The sequence below is a fragment of the Trichosurus vulpecula genome, chromosome 8, assembly GCF_011100635.1.
Source record: "Trichosurus vulpecula isolate mTriVul1 chromosome 8, mTriVul1.pri, whole genome shotgun sequence".
Taxonomy (NCBI): domain Eukaryota; kingdom Metazoa; phylum Chordata; class Mammalia; order Diprotodontia; family Phalangeridae; genus Trichosurus; species Trichosurus vulpecula.
This window is the reverse complement of record NC_050580.1, coordinates 196,022,616-196,047,954: the sequence shown is the minus strand read 5'-3', so window position 1 is coordinate 196,047,954 and position 25,339 is coordinate 196,022,616. Positions and strand designations below refer to the sequence as shown.

The 25,339-nt window shown below is 45.5% G+C and overlaps 2 protein-coding genes across 3 annotated transcripts in view; both read right to left on the bottom strand.

Annotated features, from left to right (window-relative positions):
- LOC118829823 (cytosolic phospholipase A2 beta-like) overlaps window positions 1-16,131 on the bottom strand; it is a 30,811-nt gene extending 14,680 nt beyond the window's left edge. Inside the window, exons 1-10 of the mRNA XM_036736687.1 lie at window positions 16,051-16,131; window positions 12,805-12,958; window positions 12,451-12,704; window positions 11,358-11,414; window positions 6,653-6,748; window positions 6,214-6,290; window positions 5,776-5,935; window positions 5,527-5,626; window positions 1,373-1,428; window positions 709-845 (exon numbers count right to left, since the gene is read on the bottom strand). Of these exons, the coding sequence (XP_036592582.1) occupies window positions 709-845; window positions 1,373-1,428; window positions 5,527-5,626; window positions 5,776-5,935; window positions 6,214-6,290; window positions 6,653-6,748; window positions 11,358-11,414; window positions 12,451-12,704; window positions 12,805-12,958; window positions 16,051-16,114 (1,155 nt within the window). The 5' untranslated portion in view covers window positions 16,115-16,131. The remainder of the gene's footprint in view (window positions 1-708; window positions 846-1,372; window positions 1,429-5,526; window positions 5,627-5,775; window positions 5,936-6,213; window positions 6,291-6,652; window positions 6,749-11,357; window positions 11,415-12,450; window positions 12,705-12,804; window positions 12,959-16,050) is intronic.
- A 112-nt stretch (window positions 16,132-16,243) lies between these two features.
- The window catches only part of MAPKBP1 (mitogen-activated protein kinase binding protein 1), an 85,853-nt gene continuing 76,757 nt past the window's right edge, over window positions 16,244-25,339 (bottom strand). For both annotated transcript variants that reach the window (XM_036735526.1, XM_036735525.1), the window contains one exon: window positions 16,244-18,846. In XM_036735526.1, coding sequence (XP_036591421.1) covers window positions 18,619-18,846 — 228 coding nt within the window. In that variant the 3' untranslated portion in view covers window positions 16,244-18,618. The remainder of the gene's footprint in view (window positions 18,847-25,339) is intronic.

Here is a 25,339-nt window from a genome sequence, read left to right as displayed (position 1 = left end):
CAAGATGTGGGCTATTATTAAACCCAGTTTACAGATGATGAACCCAAGAAAGGAGGTAGGGAGTAAATGAAAAGGTTCATAGAAAGGGTCTGGGGTGGGGGAGGCAGAGAAGAGAAAACAAGACAAAATGCAGTTTGACGGGAGGAACAGCAGGGAGATTAGGAGCCTACAAATGGGTAGAAGGAAATGTTGAAATAAATGTTGAATGAATGAATGTTGACACTTTTCTTCTTTGCAAAAGTCAGGGAATACCAGGATGGAATACCGCATATACTATCAGATTTGTTCAATCCCTGGAATTGGTGTTGCTGAATCACCTGCACACTCACTCTCTCTCTCTCTCTCTCTCTCTCTCTTTCTCTCTCTCTCTCTCTCTCTCTCTCTCCTCTCTCTCTCTCTGTCCCTGTCTCTCTCTCTCTCTCTCTCTCCTCTCTCCTCTCTCCTTGCTCTTCTTCTCCCTTCTGTCTCTCCTTCTCTTTCCCCTTCTCTCTCCCCCTCCCTTCCTCCTCTCTCCTTCCCCATCTCTCTTCCTCTCTGTCTCTCCCTTTTAATTTTTTTTTCAAGAAGTAACTTTAAAAAAAAGTAACTTCCTGAATGAGGAGGGGGGAAGGATACATTTTGAAATGAAGATCATGTTAAAAAAAAGATAGCAGTAAACCTGTGTGTGTGTGTGTGTGTGTGTGTGTGTGTGTGTACTGTCTGTGGCACCTTGAGGTGGCTATGGATCCGGAAGCGGAAAGTCTGGTTCCAAACAGGGTTCCTGCAGTTCCTTACTGTACGGGTCCGAAATTCTTGACTTGAGGCTGTGGGCAGCCATAGGCTCACATAGCTGTCAGAGGGGGTTACTACAGAGGAAGAGGGAACACCATTCAGAAAATCATAGGATCATAGATCAAGGACCAGAAGGGTCCTAAGAGGTCCTCTAATACAATCCCATTTTTTTCAGACTGGAAAACTGAGGTCCAGAGAAGTTAAGGGACTTGACCAAAGTCTCAAGGGTGTTAAATGGGCGAGGCAAAATTCAAACTCAGTTCTTTGACCCTGAATCCAGTGCTCTTTCCGCCACATGCCTCCATGGTTGTAGTAGTGCCTCTGGTATCACAGGTTCTCATTTCTTCCCTCAAAGAATCCAAGTCACCTCCCTCCTGATTTGGGAGAGCACCAAGCTCTCCAGAGACCTACAGAGATTTGCAACCAGAGCCAAAGGGATAAGGAAGATCAGCTGAAGCCAGCCTGCCCTGGGAGCTGCTCTAGCAGGTCTCAGACCTGTTCTCTCCTCACCATCCCTTGGCTCTGGTCCTAGTCCTGGCCAGATTTAGGGCCATCAAGTTGACAGGGGAGGAAGGGGCTCGAAAAGGAATTCCATACTCACATATGTCTTTGGATAGGAAGCCATGGGCCTTTAGGACCCGAACGGAGAGCAGACTGCTGCCAGAGGTGGGCTATGAGGAAGAGGTAAACGAGCAGTTGTATGATTATTGGAAGCTGATGTAGACTAGGGCAACCCCTTGCTTTTTACAGCCTGATGCCGAAGGAGTGTGCCACGGGGGACACGTAATTCACGCAGGTATTCAACCATTGCCTTCCCCTTGGACATGGAATGGAGATGAAGTTGTTCACCTAGAACCTCTACTTCCTGCAATATAGTTTGTCTTTCTTTTTCTCTCTCTTCCTTCCTTCCTTTCATCTCTCATCCTCCTTTTCTCCCTCCCTCCTTCCCTCTTCCCCTATCTTTCCTCTTGTAACTGAGCCCAGATTATCTGCTGCCAGAATTAGGGTTGATATGGATGTGAGGGAGGGAGGTGGGGAGGATGTGGTGCTAAGAAAGGGTAGAGTGGAAAAGGCATGCCGGTTGCTGGCTTGGCCCTGGGTTCCTATGCTAAATTAAAGGGCTCATTTTTGTTGGTGATGGTGACGGTGATGGTCCTTTTTCCTGACCCTTGGCCAGGTTAAAAGCCAAGAAGAAATGGATTCTCTCCTTGAGAACAGGATAGCTGTATTCCCAGTACCTAGTAAATACTTGTTGACTGACCAATTCTGTTTCTATTTGAGGGATTCCATCTCCCCAAGTTTTGTACCTGTAGCTTCTCTGGCCTCATTCTTTTGCCTTTGTGAGGCTTGCCTTGGGAAGGAGGTTCCCAACCAGAAATACCCCCAGTGAGGGTAATGCCTGCCCTGACATGCCTGAGAGGTGTTGGGGTGCTACCTAACCCTCCCTCTTATCGTTAGATTATCAGTGACAGCACGGACAAGAACTCCCTCGGGAGAACAAAGGCAGCTTGCTCCATGTCAACCGTAAGGCCCCCACACCCCTAAGCCAGGAGCTGCTGAGTCACAAAGGATGATCTTTAAGGCAAGTCATCCACTTCCTTCTGAGGCCCTGGGAGGTTGGTGGCCAGAGGCCTCAGATAGCATGGAAACCAAACAACTCTGGTCCCAAGAGGCTCTATCTAGAGTCTATTTGTGAGCACCCAAGGGACTTTCTAACTTTAACTCAGGGTATATTCTGGAGTTCCTCACCTTGTCCCAGAAGCTCAGAATCCCCAATTTGGAAGGGACCTCAATTGCTATCCAGTCCAAGTCACACCCCCAAAGGATCCCCACTACAATACATCTGATGAGTGGGCTTCCAGCTTCTATTTAGCAGTCTCCAGTGGCAGGGGGAACCTACCCTGTCCTGGGGTGGCTCATTCCACTTTCAGATAGTTCTAATAGAACTACCTAATATCTAATATCAAGACTAAATGTGCATCTTCGCAATTTCTCTCATTGCTTCCAGGCCTGCCCTCTGAGACCAAGCAAAACAAAATCTAATTTTTCTACAATATAACCTTTCAAATAATTAAAAACATCTTCCACATCCCCCTTTGAAGTTTTTCTTCTCCAGGTTAAGTATTCTTAAGTATTCCTTCATCCCTGCCTCATATGGAGAGTATCTAGCTCTCCTCCTCCTCTCCTCCTTCTTCTGTAACACTACTCCTGACTGAGCACAGGACCAATAGACAGCTTCCCCTCCACCTAGAGAGGAAGCATCTGTAGTTACTCCTGGTCCAGTGAGGAAGAGAAATAGGATTGGACAAAGTCATCCCTGGAGCTAGAGAAGCGTGTGCCAGCACCCTGAGCCCTAAGCCAGATTCCCCAATGGGTCCTTACCAGAGCCATGCCTTTCAAATCCTGTGGAGCGCTGGGGAAGATGCAGACTCAACCACAATGAAGCCCAGGTATGTAGATACGCTGGGGCCAGGGGTGTCATTGATGGCTCAGAGCTCCTCCCACCTTCCCTGGCCTTGGCTCAAACTCCACACCCATTTCTGAAATAACCACCTGTGCTACAAATTAGGCAGGGAACACACACACACACACACACACCTGAACCAGAGCTAGGTGCCAGGGTTCCTTGTTTGGTTCATCCCAGTCCCCCCCTCCCCGGAACTCAGTTTCCCAACTCCCAGATAGGAGGCTCATGGTCTGTCTAACACTAAGGAAGAGCTTGCTTCTTTGTATAGATCCCTCCCTACCTCTGCTAGCAAAAGGCCAAATGTCCAGGAGTTTGGAGAGGATGATACTAGGTGGCACTCGAAGGAATCAGCAGGCTGGGAAGAAGACTCCTCAAAAAGGACACATAGAAAACCCAAGCTCCTACTGGTATTGGTGAGAGCCCATGTTTCACAATCTTCCTGTGCCAGCAGGACAGGAATCCCCAGCCCTGATTGAAACAGCTGGCTTGAAGCCCATCTAAGAAAAGTGTGCCAGGCCCAGGCTCTCCCATCTTAACAAGGAAGGAGAGGTTCAGCTTGTCAAGGTAGGCAGGAAATGGGCTGTGTGAGGTCTTCAGGGAAAATAAAGCCAACATGTTCAGGCATCTCTGCCGCTGCAGACAGATGTTAGAAAGACTTAATGTGGTGAACCCAGAATGAAGGTAGGGTCTGGGCCTGGTGTGGGTAAGGAAGAAGCAGAGGGAAAGCATGACTGCGGAGTCCAACTCCTTCCCAGGAAGACATCCTCATCAGGCAGGTGTCCTCTATTTGTGAAGAACAGCTCTGGGAAGTTGGGGACCGCTTCTCCCAAAACCATCTCACTCCCTCTGTCGTCAGCCCAACCCTAGAACCCAAGACCATGTCAGACAAAGTTAAATAGGGGTTATCTGATGGCTGGCTCCACGTCTTTGAGTGCTGTCATATGGAAGAAAGATTAGATCTGGTTTTTTTGGTCCTGTGGAGCACAAGAAAGAGCAGTGGGTGGAAATGACAAAGACTTAGACATCAGGGAAGCCTCCTCACAATTAGAGTTGTCAAAATGAGCAAAGGCTGCCTTGGGAGATATTCATTTCCCTAAGCTGGATGACTACTTGTAAGAAGGCTAAAATGGGGATCTTATTTTGGGTCTGAGTCAAGCCTATGTGGAGGCAGCCGGTGGCATGGAGGTTAGAGTACTGGTTTGGAATCAGGAAGATCTGGGTTCTATTCTGGCCTTAGACACTAGCTGTATGACCCTAAACAAGTCACTTAACCTGACTGCCTCAGTTTCCTAAACTGAAAAGTGGAGGTAATAATAGAAGCTATCTCCCAGGGTTTTTATGAGGATCAAATAAGACAGTAATTGTAAAGCACTTAGCTCAGAGCCTGGTCCATAGTAGGTGCTATGGCGGCAGAGGGATTCTTTGACTATAAATTCCTACGTGAACGTGACTGCCTTGAGATTTTGTGCCTTTGTTTTTCATCTTGTTCTGAATTCATTCATAAAGTTTGACCCTCAGTCTTGTCGCCTTGAATGAATTACAAAAAGGAGGATTTGCTGACGTCCTATACAGGGCTCCTGGGAGGGAGGTTAGGTGGTGGCTCTGGAGCTCAGAAGAGGAAGTTGAGCCCAAGAGCCCAGATGTTCTTCACTGAAGATGGAGCTGGGCTGAAAGCTGTCCGCTTTCCCATCTGAGGTTGCTTCTTTGTACTGATCCCTCCCTAGCTAGCAAAGGGTCAAATTTCAACTGCCCCACGGAGCTCTGTAGGTCAGTCTGCAGGGTTAGTCCTCCCCTGCTGATAGTGGAAAAGAAGAAAGAACAAGACCACGTGACATCAAGGCTACTAACAGATTTATAGGAACTCAACCAAACAAGTCCCAGTTACAAGGCTGCAGCTTATAGAGGGAGCTAAGGGCTTCACAAGGTAAGGAGAAAGGGCTGGACTTAACTGCCATTCACAGAGGAACTTGGTAGCAGGAAGGCTCTTACACATAAGTCTGGTCCCGGCACCACCTCCCCTCCTCCTCCCCCAACCAGCCCCTTGAACATCTTCATCAATCCATGGCCCCTCACCAGACCTGAGATGACTTCCCAAAGGTCCTTCCACATCTCTGGCTGGACTGTTTAGATCAGCTTGATGGCTCATTCTTGGCTCCAAAGGCCATGCCTGTTTGGCAAAAGTGTCCCAAATGGAACCCTATTCATACCCTGTGTCTATCCAGGAAAAAGCCTTGAAACCCCAGGGGCTTCTCTGGACTGGCTTGGAGTGACCCATCCAGTGAGCTCACAGAGGGTCCATCCCAGCAAGATCTGTGGCCTTGGAGAGGGAGTCCAGAAGCTGGTAGTAGCTGTACTTGAGGTCATATTCCATGTCATACCAGAAATTCACTGTGGAGAAAAGAGGATCTGATCCAGCCACTGAACCCTATCCACACCTAATCTGGACCCAGTCCCCAGCTCCCTGCAGAATAGGTTCCATATTCATCCTGGTCCCCATTGTCTTCTCCCTCCTCACCCCACCTGCTTGGACTCCTTACCAGCAATACAGCCATGAGACTGACGGACATGATGAAACCAAAGAGCTGGCAGGTAGAACATTTCCCCTGCTTTCACTGTACAGTGGAGGGGCTGGGCTTGCTTGTAGAGTGGAAATCGGACCAGGTCTGGGGCCACAGGATCTAATGGGATCCAAGGTACCTGCAAGGAACAGTAACTTACAGAGGACAAACACCACAGTCCCAAACCTTGCCGTGCCTGCTCCCATCAACTGGATATCCAGCAATCTCTGAGGCAGGAGATCAGGCAGGAATCATAATAGACTTGTGTTCTCCAGGACAGAGCCCTGCCCCTTCCCATTCCTATAGGTCAGGAAGCGTGTGTGTGTGTGTGTATGTGTGTGTGTTTTGTTCATTTGTTTGCCTTCTCCCATGACCAGTCCCTCCCTCAAGCCTACAGGCTGGATACAAAATAGATACCTTCTCCATGGCCTCCTCATCCACCATCTTGAAGGAGCCATCCTCAGATATGTGGTAGGTTGCTGGTTTATACATCTCTACAGCAAGAAGGAAACAGGATTAAGAGGAGAATGGTAGGGTCAGAATGGGACAAAGTCAGTCAGGGTTGAATAACAGCCACATCCCCCCAAATCAACCAATGCTCCCTACCTCCTTCCCTTCTACTCTGTGACCCATCTCTGGGTGGAATCCATTTTCCTATCACCACCTTGGGCCCAGACTGTCAAGAAGATGTGAGCTGCCCAGATAGAAAGATTGCAATGCCCACCCTTCACATGCTCATGACAAGAAGTGGTAGGCACCATGGATAGCTCCTGGCTGGCCAACACAAAACGTCCACCCTTTCTTCATCTTAACTCTGAGTCTCCCCGCAGTAGTCTCATTCTGCCACTTCACATACCATAAGGGATGAAAGGTCGGTCACTAGGAGGGTGCAGGAGGAAGTGCTTTTCCCCAGATATGACACAGTAGAGGTTCTCATAGTGATCCTTGTGTACTGCAAAACATAGGGAAGGATTGTGGGGATAGGGTGCAGAGTCAGAAAGGAGGCCTCAGAAGAGACAAGATGGGTCCATTTTGACTCCCTGCATAGGCTCTGCCCTGGGAGAGGACAGATGCCCAACACCCAGGTTCTAGTCCCACCTTAAAGCCCCATTATCTGGCAGCCATAGGCTCAGATCAGACTTTTTAAGGTAAAACCAAAACTCACATTTAGAAATTGTTTTTAAAGGAAGGCTATCAACAAGCAGGATACTTGGGACATATGAAGTATATTAAAACATTGGAACTGAAGGACAATCAGAGTGGGATCGCAAGTGTGCACGTTATCTCCTCTAACGCACTTCCATGGAGTGCCTGCTACAAGGCACTATCCTAGATGCTGGGGGTACAAAGCCAAAAGTGAAACAGCCCCTGTCCTCAAGGACCTTATAATCTACTGAGGTTGGGGAGGGCAGGAGAAGGGGGCTTTTTTCTTTTCTTTTTTAATTTTATTTTTAATTTATGAAATAAAACAAGCATTTTCATAACATAGTAGTATAATAAAAAAAGATGACTGCAGATGAAACTACAAGTCTATTATGTACAACTTGCTATTTCTCTTAAATATATAATAAAGTTATCATGTAAATTTCTTTTTTTTCTTTATCTTCCCCTCCCCCCGACCCTAGAGGTAGCTACCATTAGGCACAAACAGGCCTGTAAAATCATTCTATACATATTTCTATTATCAGTTCTTTCTCTGGATGCAAATAGCGTCTTCCTTCCTATCTCCTTTGTAGTTAATTAGAGTATTTATAATAGACAAAATGACTTATTCACTCAAAGTTGGTCTTAAAACAATATTGCCATCACGATATACAATGTTCTCTTGGGTCTGCTCATTTCACTCTTCATTATTTCATGCAAGTCTATCCACCACTGAGTTCATCACTTCTTAGAGCACAGTAGTATTCCACCACGATCATAACCACAACTTGTTCAGCCATTCCCCAAATGATGCTCATCCCCACAATTTCCAGTTCTTTGCCACCACAAAGAGAACTGCTATAAACATTTTAGAACATATAGGTTCTTTTCCTTTATCCCTAATCATCTTAGGAAATAGGTCTGGTAGTGGTATTGCTGGAGCAAAGGGTATAGACAGTTTAATAACTCTTTGGTCATAATTCCAGATTGCTCTCCAAAATGGTTGGATCAGTTCACAATTCCACCAACAATGAATTAGTGCCCTAATTTTTCCACATCCTCTCCAACATTTGTCATTTTCCCCTTCAATCATTTTAGCCAATTAATAGGTGTAAAATGATATCTCAAGGTTGTTTTAATTTATATTTCTCTAATCAACAATGATTTAGAGCATCTTTTCATATGACTATAAATTGTTTTGATTTCTTCATTGGAAAACTGCCTGATCATATCCTTTGACCATTTATCAATTGGGGAATGATCTGGATTCTTATAGATTTAACAAAGTTCTATATATATTTGAGGTATGAGACCTTTATCTGAGAAACTGTATAAAAATTTTTCCCCTAATTTTCTGCTTTCTTTCTGATCTTGGCCACATTTGTTGTATTTGTACAAAACCTCTTTAATTTAATGTAATCAAAACTATCTATTTTACACCTCACTAGGCTTTCTGTTTATTTATAAATTGTTCACCTATCTACAAGTCTGATAAGCAATATGTTCCATGTTTTTCATATTTCCTTGGAATGTCTCTCTTTGTATCTAGGTCATGTATTTTTTTTTTGACCTTAAATGGTGTAAGACATTGGTCTATGCCCAATTTCTGCCATACTGTTTTTCAGATTTCCCAGTAATTTTTACCAAATAATGAATTCTTATCCCCAAATCTTGTCTTTACATTTGTCAAATACAAGGTTACTATACTTATTTGCTGCTGCAAATTATATATCTACTCTGTTCCATTGATCAACCTTTCTATTTGTTAGCCAGTTCCAGACAGTTTTGATAATTATTGCCTTATAATACAGTTTAAGATCTGGTACTGGGGCAGCTAGGTGGAGCAGTGAGTAGAGCACCGGCCCTGGAGTCAGGAGGACCTGAGTTCAAATGCGGCCTCAGATGCCTGACACACTTACTAGCTGTGTAACCTTGGGCAAGTCACTTAACCCCAATTGCCCAGCCTTCCCCCTGCAAAAAAAAAAAAAAAAAAAAAAAAGATCTGGTACTGCTAAACCACCTTCCTTTACATTTAAAAAAATTATTTCCTTTGATATTCTTGACTTTTCATTCCTCCATGTGAATCTTATTTCCTAATTCAGTAAAATAATTTTTTGGTAATTTAATTGGGATAGCATCAAATATGTAAATTAGTTTAGGTAAAGTTGTCATTTTTCATTACATTGGTCCTGAATACTCATGAACAATTAATATTTCTCCATTTGTTTAAATCTCATTTTATTTATATAAAATTTTTTTTATAATTTTGTTCCTAGGTTTGTTTTGGCAAGCGTACTCCCAGGTATTTTATACCGTCTACAGTTATTCTAAATGAGGTATTTTTTACTACCTCTTCTTGCAAAGTTTTGTTTGTGATATATAGGAATGTTGATGATTTGTAGATTTACTTTATATCTGCTACTTTACTAAAATTATTGTTTCAATTAACTTTTTAATTGAGTCTTTGTGATTTTCCAAGTATATCATCATATCATCTGCAAAAAGAGATCGTTTTATTACCTCATTCCCTATTCTGATTCCTTCTATTTCTTTTTCTTCTCTTATTGCTATTGCTAGGATTCCAAATACAATAGTGAATAATATTATTGATAGTGGGCATCCTTGTTTCCCATCTGATCTTACTGGGAAGGCTTCTAGCTCATCCCCATTACAAATAACACCTGCTGATGACTTTAGATAAATGCTTTTTATCGATTTAAAGGAAAAATCCATTTATACCTATACTTTCAAGTGTTTTTAAATGAATGTTGTACTTTATCAAAAGCTTTTCCTACATATATTGATATAACCATATGATTTTTTTTACTTTTATCATTGATATAATCAATTATGTTAATAGTTTTCCTCATTTTAAACCATCTTTGTATTCCTGGTATAAATCCCACTTGGTCACAATGTATAAGCTTTGTAATATATTGTTGTAATCTTTTAGCTAGCATTTTATTTAGAATTTTAGCATCCATATTCATTAATGAAATTGGTTTATAATGCTCCTTCTCTGTTTTTACTCTTCCTGGTTTAGCTATCAGTATCACACTTGTTTCACAAAAGGAGTTTGGTAGTCCCTCTTTTGCCTATTATTCCAAATAATTTATTTAATATTGGAATTAGTTGATCTTTAAATGTATAGCAGAATTCGCTTTTTCTTTTCAAGAATCATAGAATCTTAGCATCAGAAAGACCTAGAATCAGAAGACTTTGCTTCTCAGGAAGGACTACCTTCCTACCCAGACAGATCTATTTGGAATTATACTTATATGAATCTTTAGAAAGGTTTTATAGTGAGCACCTGGTCTACCATGACTCATTTCCAGCTCCTTTTCTGTGCATATCCTCGCTATCTAGCATAAGGATCACAGTGCTTAATGCTCCAGTTCATTCAACAGGTATTTATTGTGGGCCTTTTGTCTGGTCACTGCTTTACCAGATACTGTGGAGAATAAAAATGAGTCTAAGAGAGATTCCTCCAAAGAGTTCACAGTCTCAGGGAGAAGACTGGTTCACACATGAAGCACAAGATGGCATCTGATGAGGCACAATAATGGGCTAAGTGCGAGGGAGGGCGTGATCTTATCCAGTCCCTTCCCCCTCTGGGTCGCAAGCTCCTCATGCATGACATGGGGTGGTTGGACAGGATGATTTCTTCATCCAGACCCCTATGAGGACACGAGGACACTTCCAGCTCTGGCGTTCTGAGAGGTAGATCACACTGTAAGAAGGTCAAATTCTAGGGGCACAGTGGATAGATGGAATGTCACAGGGCCCCTACTTAGTAGTTGTGTGCTAACCCAGGTAAGCCTCCCAGCCTCTCCTTGGCTTCAGCGTCCTCATCTGTAAGATGAAGATGATGATGGCACCTGCCTCATAGGGTCAAATGAGATCATGAATGTCAAATGCGTGACAAACCTTCAAGTGCTTTATAAATACCAGGTGTTATTATTATTAATTATTCCGGTAGCCTGGGGACATCAGCAGCAGGGTCCCAAGTAGGAACACTACTTTAACACACATACAGCCCATCAGACTTTCCACAGTGTCACAGGCTGGCACCCCACCTATTCCATCGCCGGGCCTGTGGAATGAAGCCGGAGGCCACGGGAGGTTGGAGACGGCTCACCCCACTGTGCCACCAGCCCAATCCTAAAACCAAGACCATGTCACAAAAGGTAGAACAGGGGATTAGCTGTGAGAGCCGTCTCTGTCTTTGAATGCTGTTTTATGGAAGAGGGATTACATCTATTTTGTTTGGTCTCATAGATCACAACTAGGAGCACTGGGTGGAAATGACAAAGATTTAGGTGAGTCCAACCTCCCCGCCAGAGTCTGGTGCCCTTCCCACCCCGGCCTCAGGTTCTTCACTCATTGGTCCCTTACTCCCAGACTCTCCTGGTACTTACAAGACGTCACTGCTGCTTCTTCTCCAAGCCAGAAGTTCACAGCATCAGGCATCTTCCCTAGATAAACATTACAAATACATACGTTTATTAAGTGCTTACTATGTGCCGCGCACAGTGTTGAACTCCAGAGATATTAATACAAGCCAAAAAGGCAGTTCTTGCCTTCAGACAGCTTATGTTCTAACTGGAAATGCAGAGGGAAAGAGAGTGTGAACAGGGCTCCCTCCACCCCCTGCCAAGGGCAGATGCAGGGATCACCTCCAAAGAGGAGGAGGATAGGCATGACCACACACAATGTGGAGGAGAGGCACAGGCACTGGAAATGGGGATAGCAGAAAGACCTAACAATCCAATAAGGACCTTTAGCACAAGAGGGCCGGGGACCTTACGCCTTTAACAAGGAGGCGTAGGAGCGGGCAGTCATTGCTCAGATCAGACTTTATAAGGCCAAGAAGGCAGAGGACACAAAAAGTCAAATTTATATACTACTTTGTGCTTGCCAGGCACTTCCTTCACCAGAGCTGTGAGGTATATAGGGCAAGGAGGATTATCCTCAGTTTACAGATGAGGAAAATAAAGGTCAGAGGTTAAATAACCTGCCCACAGGTCACATAGTTAGGAAGGATCAGAGCTAGGACCCGAACCCAGGTCTTTCGAGTTCAGTCTTCCTTCTGCTCCACCCCATCGCCTCTCCATTCCCACCAAGACATGGAGATGGCAGGGAATGGTGGAAATAGTGCTGGGTTTGGAGTTAGAGGGCCTGGGTTCAAATCCCAGCTCTGTTACTTATTACCTGTATGACCTTGGGCAAGCCATGGAACCTCTCTGGGCCTGTTTCCTCCTCTGTAAAATGAACTCAGTGGCCTGGACGGTCCTTTCCATCTTTAAATCCTACCATTTCTAAAGGGCAGAGCGTCTTCCGAGAGGCATCAGCGTCTACCATTGGTCTTATAGAGCTAAGTAATGAACAAAGGGCTGGGGTCCTGAACATATGAGTTCTAATCATGGTTCTACTTTGTTCTCCAGCTGATTCTTCCTTCTCCTACAGACCTCTCTACCTCGCCCCTCAAATCCCCCCACTACCCCAACTTACCCAGCGCTTCACTAGCCCAGGGCACGTGGGATTCGACATCAAACAGCAGCTGGGGCAGCTCACAGCAGAGGTTAGAGCATTGCTTCTGCACATAGAGCACCCCGGGGTGATAGGCCTTGCCCTCCAGCACATCGATCACCGCATTCAGAGGCAGCCGCCGCTCCGCGGGCATCACAAACCGGTCCCCACACACTGCATCTGCATACCCGTCTGGCGTCACGGCGACACTCACCTCCACGTCGCCCACTGTGGCCCTGCGGGGAATGGACGGTCAATCCGTGGGCCACAGCCCAGACTTCCTGACACCTAGTGGAATAGTGTCCCCACCCCATTCCAAAAAAGGGCAGCTCCCACCTGAGGTAGGAGAATGTCCACTTCTTTAGGGCAGGCCAGTGTTTCAGGGCATTACGGATGATGCAGGGCCTGTTGGGACACACCCAGTCTCTGTAGAATTGGAGAGGAGTCGGGGGCCCTTCCAGGTGTGGCACAGTGAACGGCACGCTGAGCTCTGAGGATAGACAAGGGCTAAGACGTCTGGGGTCAAGGACTCTGACTTTATTTACTAGGAGAGAAGGGGAATGAGGAGTATTACCTTGTATGGTCTGCACTGTGTTCCCCTGGCCACCTGTCCGGAATGCCCAAGGGGCCCTACCCCGGCTTGGACATGGGGAAAGAGAGGCAAAGCAGGGGTAGAGGACACATGAAATCAAAAGGGTCATTTATATCCTGGGACCACTGCCCACTTGGTCTACAATCCAAAGGCAGATAGGTGGCACAGCAGACAGAACACTGGGCCTGGAGTCAGGAAGACCTGAGTTCAGATATGCCCCTGGCCACTTACTGGGTGACCTTGGGCAAATCACTTAATCTGTTTGCCTTGGTTTCCTCAACTGTACCTCAACCTACCTCATGGGGTTGTTCTGAGGATCAAATGAGATACTTGTAAAGTGCTTTGCACAGTGCCTGGTACACAGTAGGTGCTATAAAATGCTTATTCCCTTCCTCCCTGCCTCCCTCTCCAAGGCTTCACGTAGACTGACAGTCGTACACGTTGGCCTCAGTTCTCTCTATCCCAGCCTGGCACAGCCTCCCAGCTCATCGGGATCAAGCTCAGTGACCAGGGCAGCGTCGAGAGCCTTGGGACTAATAACGGTTCACGCCGATAGGGCGTTTTAAGGTTTGCAAAGCACTTTAAATACGTTGTCTCCCAGAGCCTCACGACCGCTTTGTGAGGCGAGCGCCGTTACCATCTCCCAGATTTAAAGACGAGGAAACTGAGTCTAGAGAGGCTAACGGACTTGACCACGTAGCTGAGCAGGGATTCAGACACAAGTTTTGTGCTTGAACCCCGAGTCTTGGGAGTTATTAACTAGGCTGCGCAGGTGCCTTTACTGTGGATTCCATCAACGTATCAGTACCATGCTAAGTGCTTTAGAGACATGGAAGAACCCTAAGAGAATAGGCCACAGTCCACAAGGAGCTGGGTGGGGATAAGCCACACACAAAACCATAATAATCAGAAAATAATTCAGCCCCCAAAGCTCTTCAATCATCCTTACCCTCTGACTCCACAATATCACAACCCTGTATAAAAATCAGATCGACAAGCTGGTCAATAAATAAAGTAAGGCATTTGTTCAGGGTCAAAGAATTGCAATTTAGAAAAACCACACTGTCTTACTCAGACAGGGAACTTTGGCGAGCAGTTACAAACAGGTTATATACACTCAGAAGGAGGGCAGCTAGGCAGATAAATGGAACACCGGTTCACAAGGTATCTATTGCCAGGTGATAGTGCTTTCCTAGATAAAAAGCAGAATCAGATTTAAGCCTCTTCTAGCCACCAGAGGCAGGCCGCTGACCCGGATCCTAGCCAGGGTCACCAGTAGAATCATCAAAAGAGCTGAACTGCAGGAAGGGAGAGGTTGCAGAAGCGTCCTAGAGTTTCTCGGGGATTGACACCCTATATCCAGAGATCACAGAAGAAAAGGACCCGTGTGCACACACACACACACACACACACACACACACACACACACACACACACAAAAACCCAACAAACATAGCAGCTCTTTTTGTGGTGGCAAAGAATTGGACAATGAAAGGTCCCCCATTCCATGGGGAATGGCTGAACAAATTAAGGTACAGGAATATAGTGGGATACTATAGTGCTCTATGAAAAGGTGAAGGGGACCATTTGGGGGAAACGTGGGAAGATTTGTATGAACTGATGCAGAGTGAAAAGACCTGAACAAGGAGAACAATTTATATGGTGTGTGGGTGTGTGCCTGCGCGTGTATGTTTGGACGCAGCCAATGCAATTGACTATACCTATAATGGGTTTAGATTTTAATGCTTTCTCAAAGTTGGGGCGGGGATGGGGGGTGGGAGAGAATGCAGACTTGAAAATAAAATTGAATTTAAAGAGAAGAGAATCCGATATTTTGTGGAAATCTAAGTATGGCTGTAAGGGCAGTAGGATTTCAGAGGAGGGATCAGTGTGGGCTGAGGGATCAATGGCAGAAGGTTTCCTCCATAGAGGAGATCAGAAACAAGGAGAGATTAGCAGAGGGGAGAGGGGGCCCGGGAACAAGGCAGGCGGGGCCAGCTCCACTTTGATGTCCCACTGTCACCTCAGGCTCAAGAGGTCCTAAAGAGAACCGTAGCATCCACACCCCCCCCTCCAAAACAGCGTCCGTTCTCCCGTCTCATTTGTGCCCGCTAGTCCCCTTCTGTGTCCGAGGCTAGAAACTTTGAATTTACGTCTTAATGCTTCTCTTTCCTCAAACGGGGAGGGGGGTGTCCCTAAAATCTCAGCGAGGGTTAACAGCTTAGAACTGCCCTGAAGACTTTGGGGACCAGCTCTATAATCTCTCACCAAATTTCTTCCCTAGGAGCGTGGACCAAAGAGGTCATCGCGTGCGGGCACTTCATTTTATAAAGAAACTGACAGCCGGAGAGGCCGCATCTTGCCCAAGGTCAAGTACCAAGTGGTGGGATTTGAAAGCGCGTTCTCCTGACTCCAGATCCAGCGTCCCCTCCCCCACCCCCAACGCTTCCCAAATGCGCCACCCCCCCTCCCTCCCGCCCATCATCAAACAGCCCGCCCCGCCTCGGGTCTGGGAGAGGCCTGAGCCTATCTGAAAAGCCCCGGAAACTTCTGGGACAGGTGGGGTTGGGCACGAGGTTCCTTTAGAAGCTGCTTCCGGAGAGTAAACTCCATGAGGGCAGGGCAACCGTCTTTCAGGCCTCTCTGCCCAAGAGCACAGGGAGGGGCTTAAGTAATGAATGAAAATGGGTGGCTTCGGTCCCGTCCCCTCCTCCCCAACTTCTCAGCGCGTCTCCCGCAAGCCGAGACTCTCACTTCCTCCAGGCCGTCAGCCCGGCCTGCTCCATGACCTCGGAGGCCTACCTACAACTCCCAGGATGCACCGCGGCCGCCCCCGGAGAGGCCGCCGCAGCCGGAACCTTGCGGGGGCTGGGGTCCACGCCCCAGGACTACTAATCCCGGCGTGCACTGGGTCCCTACCCTTGGCGGGACCAGAGAAGGCCGCCGTAGCCTCGCCGTACAAACCCAGCCTCGTAGCGAAGCCCACTCACCCCGCGCAGCGTTTGGGAATTCTAATAGATACTTTCGCACGGCGTCCAGCGCCGCCTCCGCCATGGCCACGCCGGGCTCCGCGAGCCCCGCCCCGCCCCAAGCGGCTCCGCCCGGGGCGCATAGGCCCCGCCCCCGAAGGCCCCTGGAACCCGCCCGCCCACCGGGAGCGCCGCACACACCAAGCCGCCGGGCTGTAACAAAGGAGCCGTGTTTTATTGACTGGTTCGACACGGATACAAACGGACACGTTAAAAAGGCCCCAGCCCCGCAGGGAAGCACAGGGAAGGGGGCAGAGCGAGGCCTGGGGCCGAGTATAAAAGTTATAAATAAGGGGTGTCCAAAATGGCAATGAACGAGGAAGGGGCAGTGCCAGACCTCGGCATGCAGAGGCGCCCGGCCCAGCTCCGGCCGCCCTGATTTAGTAAAGTGATGAGTCCCTCCTCCTGGGAGCCGGGAAACGCGAGTGGGGATGGAGGCCTCCGCGGAAAATGGGGAGGCCCCGGGGATGGGAGGGGGGGAGGGCGGTAAAGGGTAACTCGAGGTTCACGGTGTGGATTAAACTGCAGCATTGGACCCTGGCTGGTCTGGTCTGGGAGGCTGGAGCGAGGCTTCGGGGGACGGGGTGGATTTCTGAAGCGGTCCCCTCCGCTCTGGTCCGTGGCAATCCACCCCCCCCCCGGGTTTCTGGTCTCATTAGGCTGTACCACGCGTGCCACAAGGTTTTCCTAAGGGTGGCTCGTGCAGACGTCAGTGATCAGGAATGTGGGGCGGGGAGAAGAGAAGAGCCTGTGGGAAGGTGTTAGTGAAAAAATGCTGGGATGCTCAAGCACAGCCAAGCCCCAAGCCATCCCCAAGTCTGCTGCTTGCAGGGCCTCTTGTTAACATGCGGAAGCACCCTCTACACGAAGGCAGCCTTCTCTACAAGGAGCCAGCCGCGAGATCCCAGAGACAAACTCTCATAACCCTCAATTCTTATATGTAATCTTAGTACTAGGTCCTACTTTTACATGCCCGCCCTTCTACTAATCTCTCCTCCACTCCTAACTGTCCTTTGTAATACTCAGCCCCCTACCGCATAACTACTATTTCTAACCTCCCTCCCCTAAACCTGTTCCACTTACCTCCTTCCCAAAATGTCTCTGAGAAACTGGATAGATTCATAGCTACCTAACCCTCTGGTCCCCTCAACACCAGAACAGACTAAGGACCCAGTGTGAGGGCTACACAACACTGTTCTGAAGAAGGCCTGCTTTCCAGACTATATGGCTTTAAGTGAGATCTCCTGATGTCCTATGGAAGCCGGGGAGCCCATCCTGTGGCCAAAGTAACAATTATTTTGTCAAATATGCCACACAGAGCTCCCAGCCCACACCCTTTCATGTGCCACCTTTACTCTAAGTTTCACCAGAAAAGACGGGGAAGATTGTGTTGAGAATCAACGCAAGGGACAAAGCCAAGGACTGCAAGCGCAAGAGCCACAGCTGGAGGAATAAGGAGTGGGGATGAGGGGATCATAGTCTGAGGTTCCTGCTTCTGAATTCCTTGAAGGAGGATGGCCTCAGTTATGACACAGCTAGCACCTTAGAACTGCCCTTCGAAGGCAGATAGGAAGCTCCAGCCCTCATCCCCAGACTTTGACCAAGCACTCGAGTTATCAGAAAGAAAGAATATGCTTGGCTTCTACAGTTCAAGAATAACATAAGGGAGAGAAAGTGGGATTGGGAGTGGGGAACAGAAGAGGAAGGAGACCAGAACTCCATGGTACACCCAGCTTGAAGACCTTACTGACCTGCAGTAACAATGCCTCACAGAACTGGCCCCACTTACTCTGGGAGACAGGGAGAAGAACACTTCTTCCTAAGGGGGAATGTAGACAATGTTGGGGGAGGGGCCCTCTGAAAGGGACCGGAGAGGAATTATAGGGGAGGAGGTATCCCTGACCTGACCATTCGGGTCCCCTAATGGTTGAGTACCATAGATAATAAGGTCCAGAGGACTTTGCCTTTCTGAACTGCAGGGGAAAGATGGCAGAAACTGGGGCCTTCCACTCATGAGTTGGAGAAGTCCAGCTAGTTTCAGGGCATGGGGGAATGGAGGCAGGATTTCCTGCCATGGGTGAGGTGGGGCACTAGTGCCCTCACCCCACTGAATACCCTGTATTTGCTCCAGCCCAGGGAGCTTGATTCCTGCAGTGATTCAAATGGCTTCAGAGACATGAGAGGCTAGGACCCCTCCCCAGTTCCCCCGAACCCAATGGGATGAGCTGCTTCCCAACTCCCCACAGCTTCCATGCAGCACCAAGAAAACTTTGGGCAGTCTTCAGATCTGCTCCAGATACAAGCATCTGGAGGCACTGTGGAGGCAGAAGTCAAGAGTGGGACAAATGTCAGGAAAATAAATTAATAAATAGGTCCAGGGAGCGCTGAGGAAAATATGGGAAAGCTGGGTCCCCCACTTCCACTGGAAGGCTGCCCGGAGGGTAGACCCCTCAGGTTTGAAGAGTCTTGACATAGGTCCATGGGGAGGAAAGTAAAGGGGGACAACCCATTGGACAAGTACTTTGAGGCTCAGAGCCTCCGTTCCATGCGTCGTTCCACAGCCTGGAGCAACAGCTCCGAGTACTGCTCCAACAGAGCCTGTGTCTGCTCAGCTCCCACAGCACTTGGGCTCCCACTCGGGCTAGCTGTCACCACACCGGCCAGGGCCTCTAGTTCCTGCCGCACTGAAGAGAAGGTGTCATTGAGGAATCGGGCAATCTGACTTTGCTCAGCTGAAGGTGTCCTGGTGCTGGCTACCTGCAAGAGGAACAACCAAGAATTAAGTAATCCAGGTCACTGGGGGTAGGGAGTCAGGTGAGATGGATCAAGATGACTCCCAGACTATAAAAGGGAACACACACACCTCTTCCCTGGGTTTTTCTGTGTCTGGATGAGGTGTCTCTTAAAATCTAAAGGCAGTCCTGTCACTACTGCTACCACACGTGGCCAATAAGGGTAGAACCCCCTCACATTTGCTGAAGAAAAGTATGTACAAATCCTGTTCCCTCTTCAGTGATTCACAGCAAAGCCAGAATCTCTCAAAAAAAAAAGCTTTACTAAAAAACAAGGAAAAATGAACTAATGGAAATGAACTCAACAGAAAAACATAAATGGATGGACTTACAGGATGAAGTTCAGATTTCTTAGCTTAACTAAAGTCCAACCACAGACTGACTTCCCCACCAGATTACAAAAAACAGAGCCTGGGTTTCCTTTTGTTGTCTCGTTCCTATTTGGGTGACAGACTAGGAAATTTGGGTCATATAAATATGCAGGAAATGTGTTGGAAGATATGGTTTAGGATTAAGAAATAAGAGAGACCTAAAACTTGTGGACTACTAAGAAGCCTCTTGCTGAGAAATCATGAATTCTTTTTTTTAAATCATGAATTCTTCAAGGAAAGAAAATAAATCAAGTATTTATTAAATACCTACTACGATCACTACTTGGGAAATGATTAAACAAATTATGGTGGTAATGAAATATCTCTGTGTTATAAGAAATAAGGAACATGATGAATAAAGAAATATGAATTGATGCAAAGTGAAGTCAGCAGAACCAGGAAAACAATACACGTGATGACCACGACAAAGTAAATATAAAAAACAACAGAACACCTGAAGCTGAATGTTGTTTGAAAATGGATATTGTGGGATCATAATGCACAAACATGATCCCAAAGAACAGGCATCAGAAGACACCTTCTCCTTCTCCTTTGAAGGAATGGCAAGTCCATGAGTATGGAATACTGCATGTTCTTCATTACCATAGTGCGTAACTATCAAACTTTTTTGTCGGTGTTGGCTAGTTTTTCTTAATTTTCTTTTCCTTCTTTTAAAGGGAATATAGTGAGAAATGCAAGTGATATAAAAGCAATATATCAACAAAAACATATTTTAAAAATCTTCTAATTTTTGCAAGGCAGTGCTAAGTGCTGGAGATACAAAACAGTCTCTGCTCTTAGGGAGCTTATATTCCAAAGGAAGAGACAACATGCAGATATATAAATATTTACAGAGTATATACAAGGGTAGTTTGAGGAGGGGGGGCACTAGTACCTGGGGAGGACATCAGAAAAGGCTGAATGTAGAAAATGGCATTTAAGCTGAGTTGAAGGAAACCAGGGATTTCAAAAAGCAGAGATAGGGAGGGAGTACATTCTAGGCATGGGAGATAGGCCAGTGCAAAGTCCTAAAGGAGATGGAATGTTCTGTGGGAGGGAAAGCAAATAAGCCAGCATGGGAGTAATCTCTAAGAAGACTGGAAAAGTAAGAAGTGGCCAACCTGTGAGGATCTTTATTCTCTCTTGGTTCTTGTCCTACCCATCTGACTGCTCCTCAGATTCCTCTGCTGGGTCCTCCCCATCACACCTTCTAACCATAGGTGTCCCTCAGGGTTCTGTCCTGGGCCCTCTTCTCTTCTCCCTCTATACTACTTCATTTGGTGGTCTCATCAGCTCCCACGGACTTAATTGTCATCTCTATGCTGATTCTCAAATCTACCTATCCTGTCCTATCCTCTCTGCTGACCTTCAGTCTCGAATCTCCAAATGCCTTTACTCTTGGGCTGGATGTGCAGCAGACATCTTAAACTCCACACATCCAAAAGTGAACTCACTCTCTTTCCCCCCAAACCCTCCCCTCCTCCTACCTCCCAGTGCCCCAGGCTCACAGCCTAGGCGCCTCCTCACTATCTCTCACAGCCACCCTCCCCCCATACCCAAGCTGCTGCTGAGGCCTGCTCATTTCCCCTCTGCAACATCTCTTGAATATGCCACCTTTCTTTCCTCTGATATTGCCACCCACCTACTGCTGGCTCTTATCACCTCACACCTGGACTACTGCAATAGTCTACTGGTGGGTCTGCCTGCCTCAAGTCTCTCCCCACTTCAATCCATCCTTCATTTAGCAGTGATTTTCCTAAAACCCAAGTCCAACAATGTGACCCCCTACCCAATAAACTCCAATGCTTCCCTATCACCTCCAGGAACAACTATAAAGTCCTCTGTTTAGGGTTCAAAGCCCGTTACAACCCAGGCCCCTTCTACCTCTCCTGTCTACTTACACTATACTCCCTCCCACATACTCTTCAATCTTTAGTGACTCTTTACTCCCAGCTGTTCCATGAACATGACACCCCATCTCTTGGCTCCGGACATTTTCTCCAGCTGTCTCCTAAGCCTAGAGTGCTCTCCTTTCTCATCTCTACCTCCTCTCTTCCCTGGCTTCCTTTAAGTCTGAACTAAAATCCCATCTTCTACAGAAAGCCTTTCCCAAACCCTTTTAATTCTAACATCTTCCCTATTATTTCCTATTTATCCTATTTATCCAGCTTCTTTATATACACATTTATTTGCATGTTGTCTCCCTCATTAGACTGTGAGCTCCTTGATGGCAGAGTGTATCTTTTGCCTCTTTGTATAGAGGCACTTAGCACAATGCCTGGCATATAGTAAGTGCTTAATAAATGTTTACTGACTGACCAAATGAAATACCAGACAGAGGAGTTTATATTTGGTTCTGGTGAAAACAGGGAGCTATTGGAGTTTATGGGCCAGGGAGGGGGGCCCCACAAAATCTATGCATCAAGAAAGTCCCTTTGGTTGCTACGTCAGTAGCTCTAGGATGGAAGTCCAACTCTGCCAGTCACTAATTGTGCTACTTTTGGCAAGTTGCTTATCACTTCTAGGCCTCCATTTCTTCACCTGTAAAATGAAGGCATTAAACCACCTAAGCATTTAACTAGATACCGCTAAACATGTTTTGAACGCTGAGGCCTGAGCTGAGAAGTCTCTGTAAAGACAACATGTGGCATTTCTAGTACATGCACACAGTGCTACCAGGAATAATGCTACAGGCTTTACCTGTTCATATTTGAGTAAGAGCAACATTTGCTAATAAACTTGTGCTAGGGGAGAAAGATAGGAAAAGAAAATTAACAGCTCTGAACAAAAGATTCAAAACCTAACTCAAGAAAATAACTCTCTGAAAATTATAATTAACCAAAAAGAAGCTAATGACTCCATGAGATATCAATAAAAATGAAAAAAAAAAAAACTAAAAGACTGAAAAAAGAGAATAAAATTTGTGATATCTTATAAGTAAAAACAATCAAACAAAAAAAACCTAATCTGGAAACAGATTGAAGAGAAATAGTTTAATAATCATTGGAGGATCTGAAAGTTATGACCCAAAAAATGAACTCAGACATATTTTAAGAAATCATAAAAGCTCTCTTGGAAGTATAGGACAAAGCAGATACTGAAAGAATCCACAGGTCACCTCCTGAAAGAAACCCTGAAAATGCAAACTCCCAGAAATATTATGTAGCCAAAATTCAGAGGTCTCAGGCCAAAGAAAAAAAAATACTGCAAGTAGCCAGAAAGAAAGCATTCAAGTACTGAGCAGCCAGTTAGACTCATACATGATTTAGCACTTCCCATTAAAAAGGAATGGAATGATAGTCCAAAAGGCTTACAATCAAGAGTACAAGAGTAATTTACTCAGAAAAACAGGAGTATCATCCTTGGAGGCAGGGGTGGGTGGGTGGGGAATGGACCTTTAATGAAATAGAAGATGTCCAAACATTCCTGATAAAAAGCCCTGAGCTGAGAAGATCATCTGGCAAACACGGGAGTCACAAGAAGCATGAAAAGGTAAACATGAACTAACAATCACAGGGGACTAAACAGAGTTAAACTGTTTACAATCTCATATGGGGAGATGATGTGTATCACCTGAGCACTCTACATCATTAGGGTTTGTAGTGTCTATGGACAAAAAAAAGGCCTGGAAGTGATTCTGTTATGATTTGATGATATTAAAAGAAGAATGGAAAGGATGGGGAAGAGGAATACACTGGGAGAAACAGAAAAGGAAGAACAGGAGAAATCATCTCGCATAACTGGGGTGGGGTGGGGTGTGTGTGTGTGTGTGTGTGTGTAAGTAGATGTCTATATACAAGGAGGAGGGAGTAGAGGGGCAAAAACTAAACTTGAGGGAAGAATGAGCGGTACACGGTAAAGAAATACATTTCACCTAACGGAAACAGGAAGGAAAGGGTTAAGGGAAAAGGTGGAATAAGAGACAGGGAATTCTAAAGGAGGGATTAATCAAAAACAAACTCTTCAAAAGGGGACAGAAAACAAAGAGAAGGGAAAGTATAAAAGAATAGGATGGAAGGAAATAAACAATTAGCAATCAAATGTATGAATCAATGGGATGAACTGGGCCATAAAATGGAGGAGGATAGCAGAATGGATTAGAATCCCAAAAATGTTATTTACAAGAAACACAATTGAAACAAAAAGAAACATATAGAGCAAAAATGAAGGGCTGGAGCAAAAACTATTATGCTTCAGCTAAAGTAAGAAAGGCAGGAGTAATAGCAAAAATAGACTTAATTAAGAGACAAACAGGGAAAGCACATTTTGTTAAAAGGTACCACAGGCAATGAATTAATATCAATATGAAACCTATGTGCACCAAATGGTAGAGCATTTAAATTCTTAAAGAAAAAAAGTAAATGAGCTATAGTTTTCAGAGGAAGAACTCTAAGCTATCAAATAATCATGTTAAAAAAAACCCACACTAAATTGCTAATAATTAGAGAAATGCACATTAAAACAACTCTAAGGTACCACCTCACACTCATCAGATTGGCAAAGCTGACAAAAAAAAAGGATAATTACAAATGCATTGGAAGGGCTGTGGGAAAACAGGTACATTAACATAATGTTAGTGAAGCTGTGAAATGGTTCAGCTATTCTAGAAAGCAATTTGGAACTACGCCCCAAAAGCTATTAAACTGTACACACTCTTTGACCCTGTGGTTCTGCTACTAAGCCTGTAACTCAAAGAAATCAAAAAGAGGAAAAGAACCCCTTATTTATTTTATTTAATATTTCTAGAAGTTCTTTCTGTGGTGGCAAAGCATGGGGAATTAAGAGGGTTCCTATCAATAGGGAATGGCTAAATAAGTTATGGTGCATGAATGCAATGGGTTACTATTGTGCTTTGAGAAAGTAAAGGGGAAAGTTTAAGGGAAACTTAGTAGGAACTGATGCAGAGTGGAATGAGCAGAACCAGGACAGTAATTTATACAACATTATTAGATGAACAACTTTAGATTTAGAATGCTGATCAACAGAATGACCAACCATGTTTCCAGAGGACTCATGATGAAACATGTTACCCACCTCAAAGAAGAATGATAAACTCAGAGTGCAGATGGGAGACACCCTTTATTTCTATTTTTCGGAAGGGATGGAGCGGGGTGGGGCATGGAAATTTGTTTTGCTGGAGTCTACATGTTTGTAACACATTTTATTTTTCTTGCTTTCTACATGGGGAAGGGAGAGGTGAAAATAGAGATATTTTGGAACTGAAAATTAAGAAACGAAACAATAAATGCTTGTTAACTGAAAAAATAAACATTAAAAATGAATGTGCTTTGTATTTATTAATGTATTAGTGTGTGTGTAGTGAAACAGAACCCTGGATTTAGAGAGGACCTAGGTTAAAGAATCCCATCACTTATCTGTGAGCTGCTTCCACTTGTGTGACTTTGGGCAAGTACGTCTCAGTTTTCCCATCTGTAAAATGAGAGTTGGAACAGACGGCCTTTAAGACCTATTCCTGCTCTGTGGTGATGATCCTGATGAACATTTGCTATGTGTGTTATATCAAGACTTCCAAGTTGACATTAACCCATGAATAACTCGAAGTTCCCATCACTCAGCTGTTCCACATCCACCTGTTTCGTTATCTAACCTGCTCTCTCTATCTTCTCTGAAAGGTCAGTATGAGAGACTTGATCGAATGTTTTAGAGAAATTCAAGTAAACAGAGTCAGAGTAAGAACCGCAGAATTTTCAAGCTGGAAGGACCCACTGGCTATTTAGTTCAATCCACATCTAAAAAAGAATCCTTCCTATAACTTACTGAAGAAAGGCCATTCAGCCTTTATTTGAAGATTTCTAATGAAGGGGAATTCATGACCTCCCAGCACTCAGTGGTCAATCCACTTTTGAAAAATTCTTAATTGTTTAGTTCTAAGCAGGACTGTCCTTACATCAAGCCTAAATTCACCTCTACTCTCTCTCTTCCTCCCCTCCCTCTTTTGTTCTCTATATGTATATAAGCAATCATACATATTAATAGCTAGCATACTTTACAGGATCTTTTCCTTAGGTCTAGTCAATATTTTAATAAATGACTTGAAAGCAGAGATGGCATGATTACCATATTTGC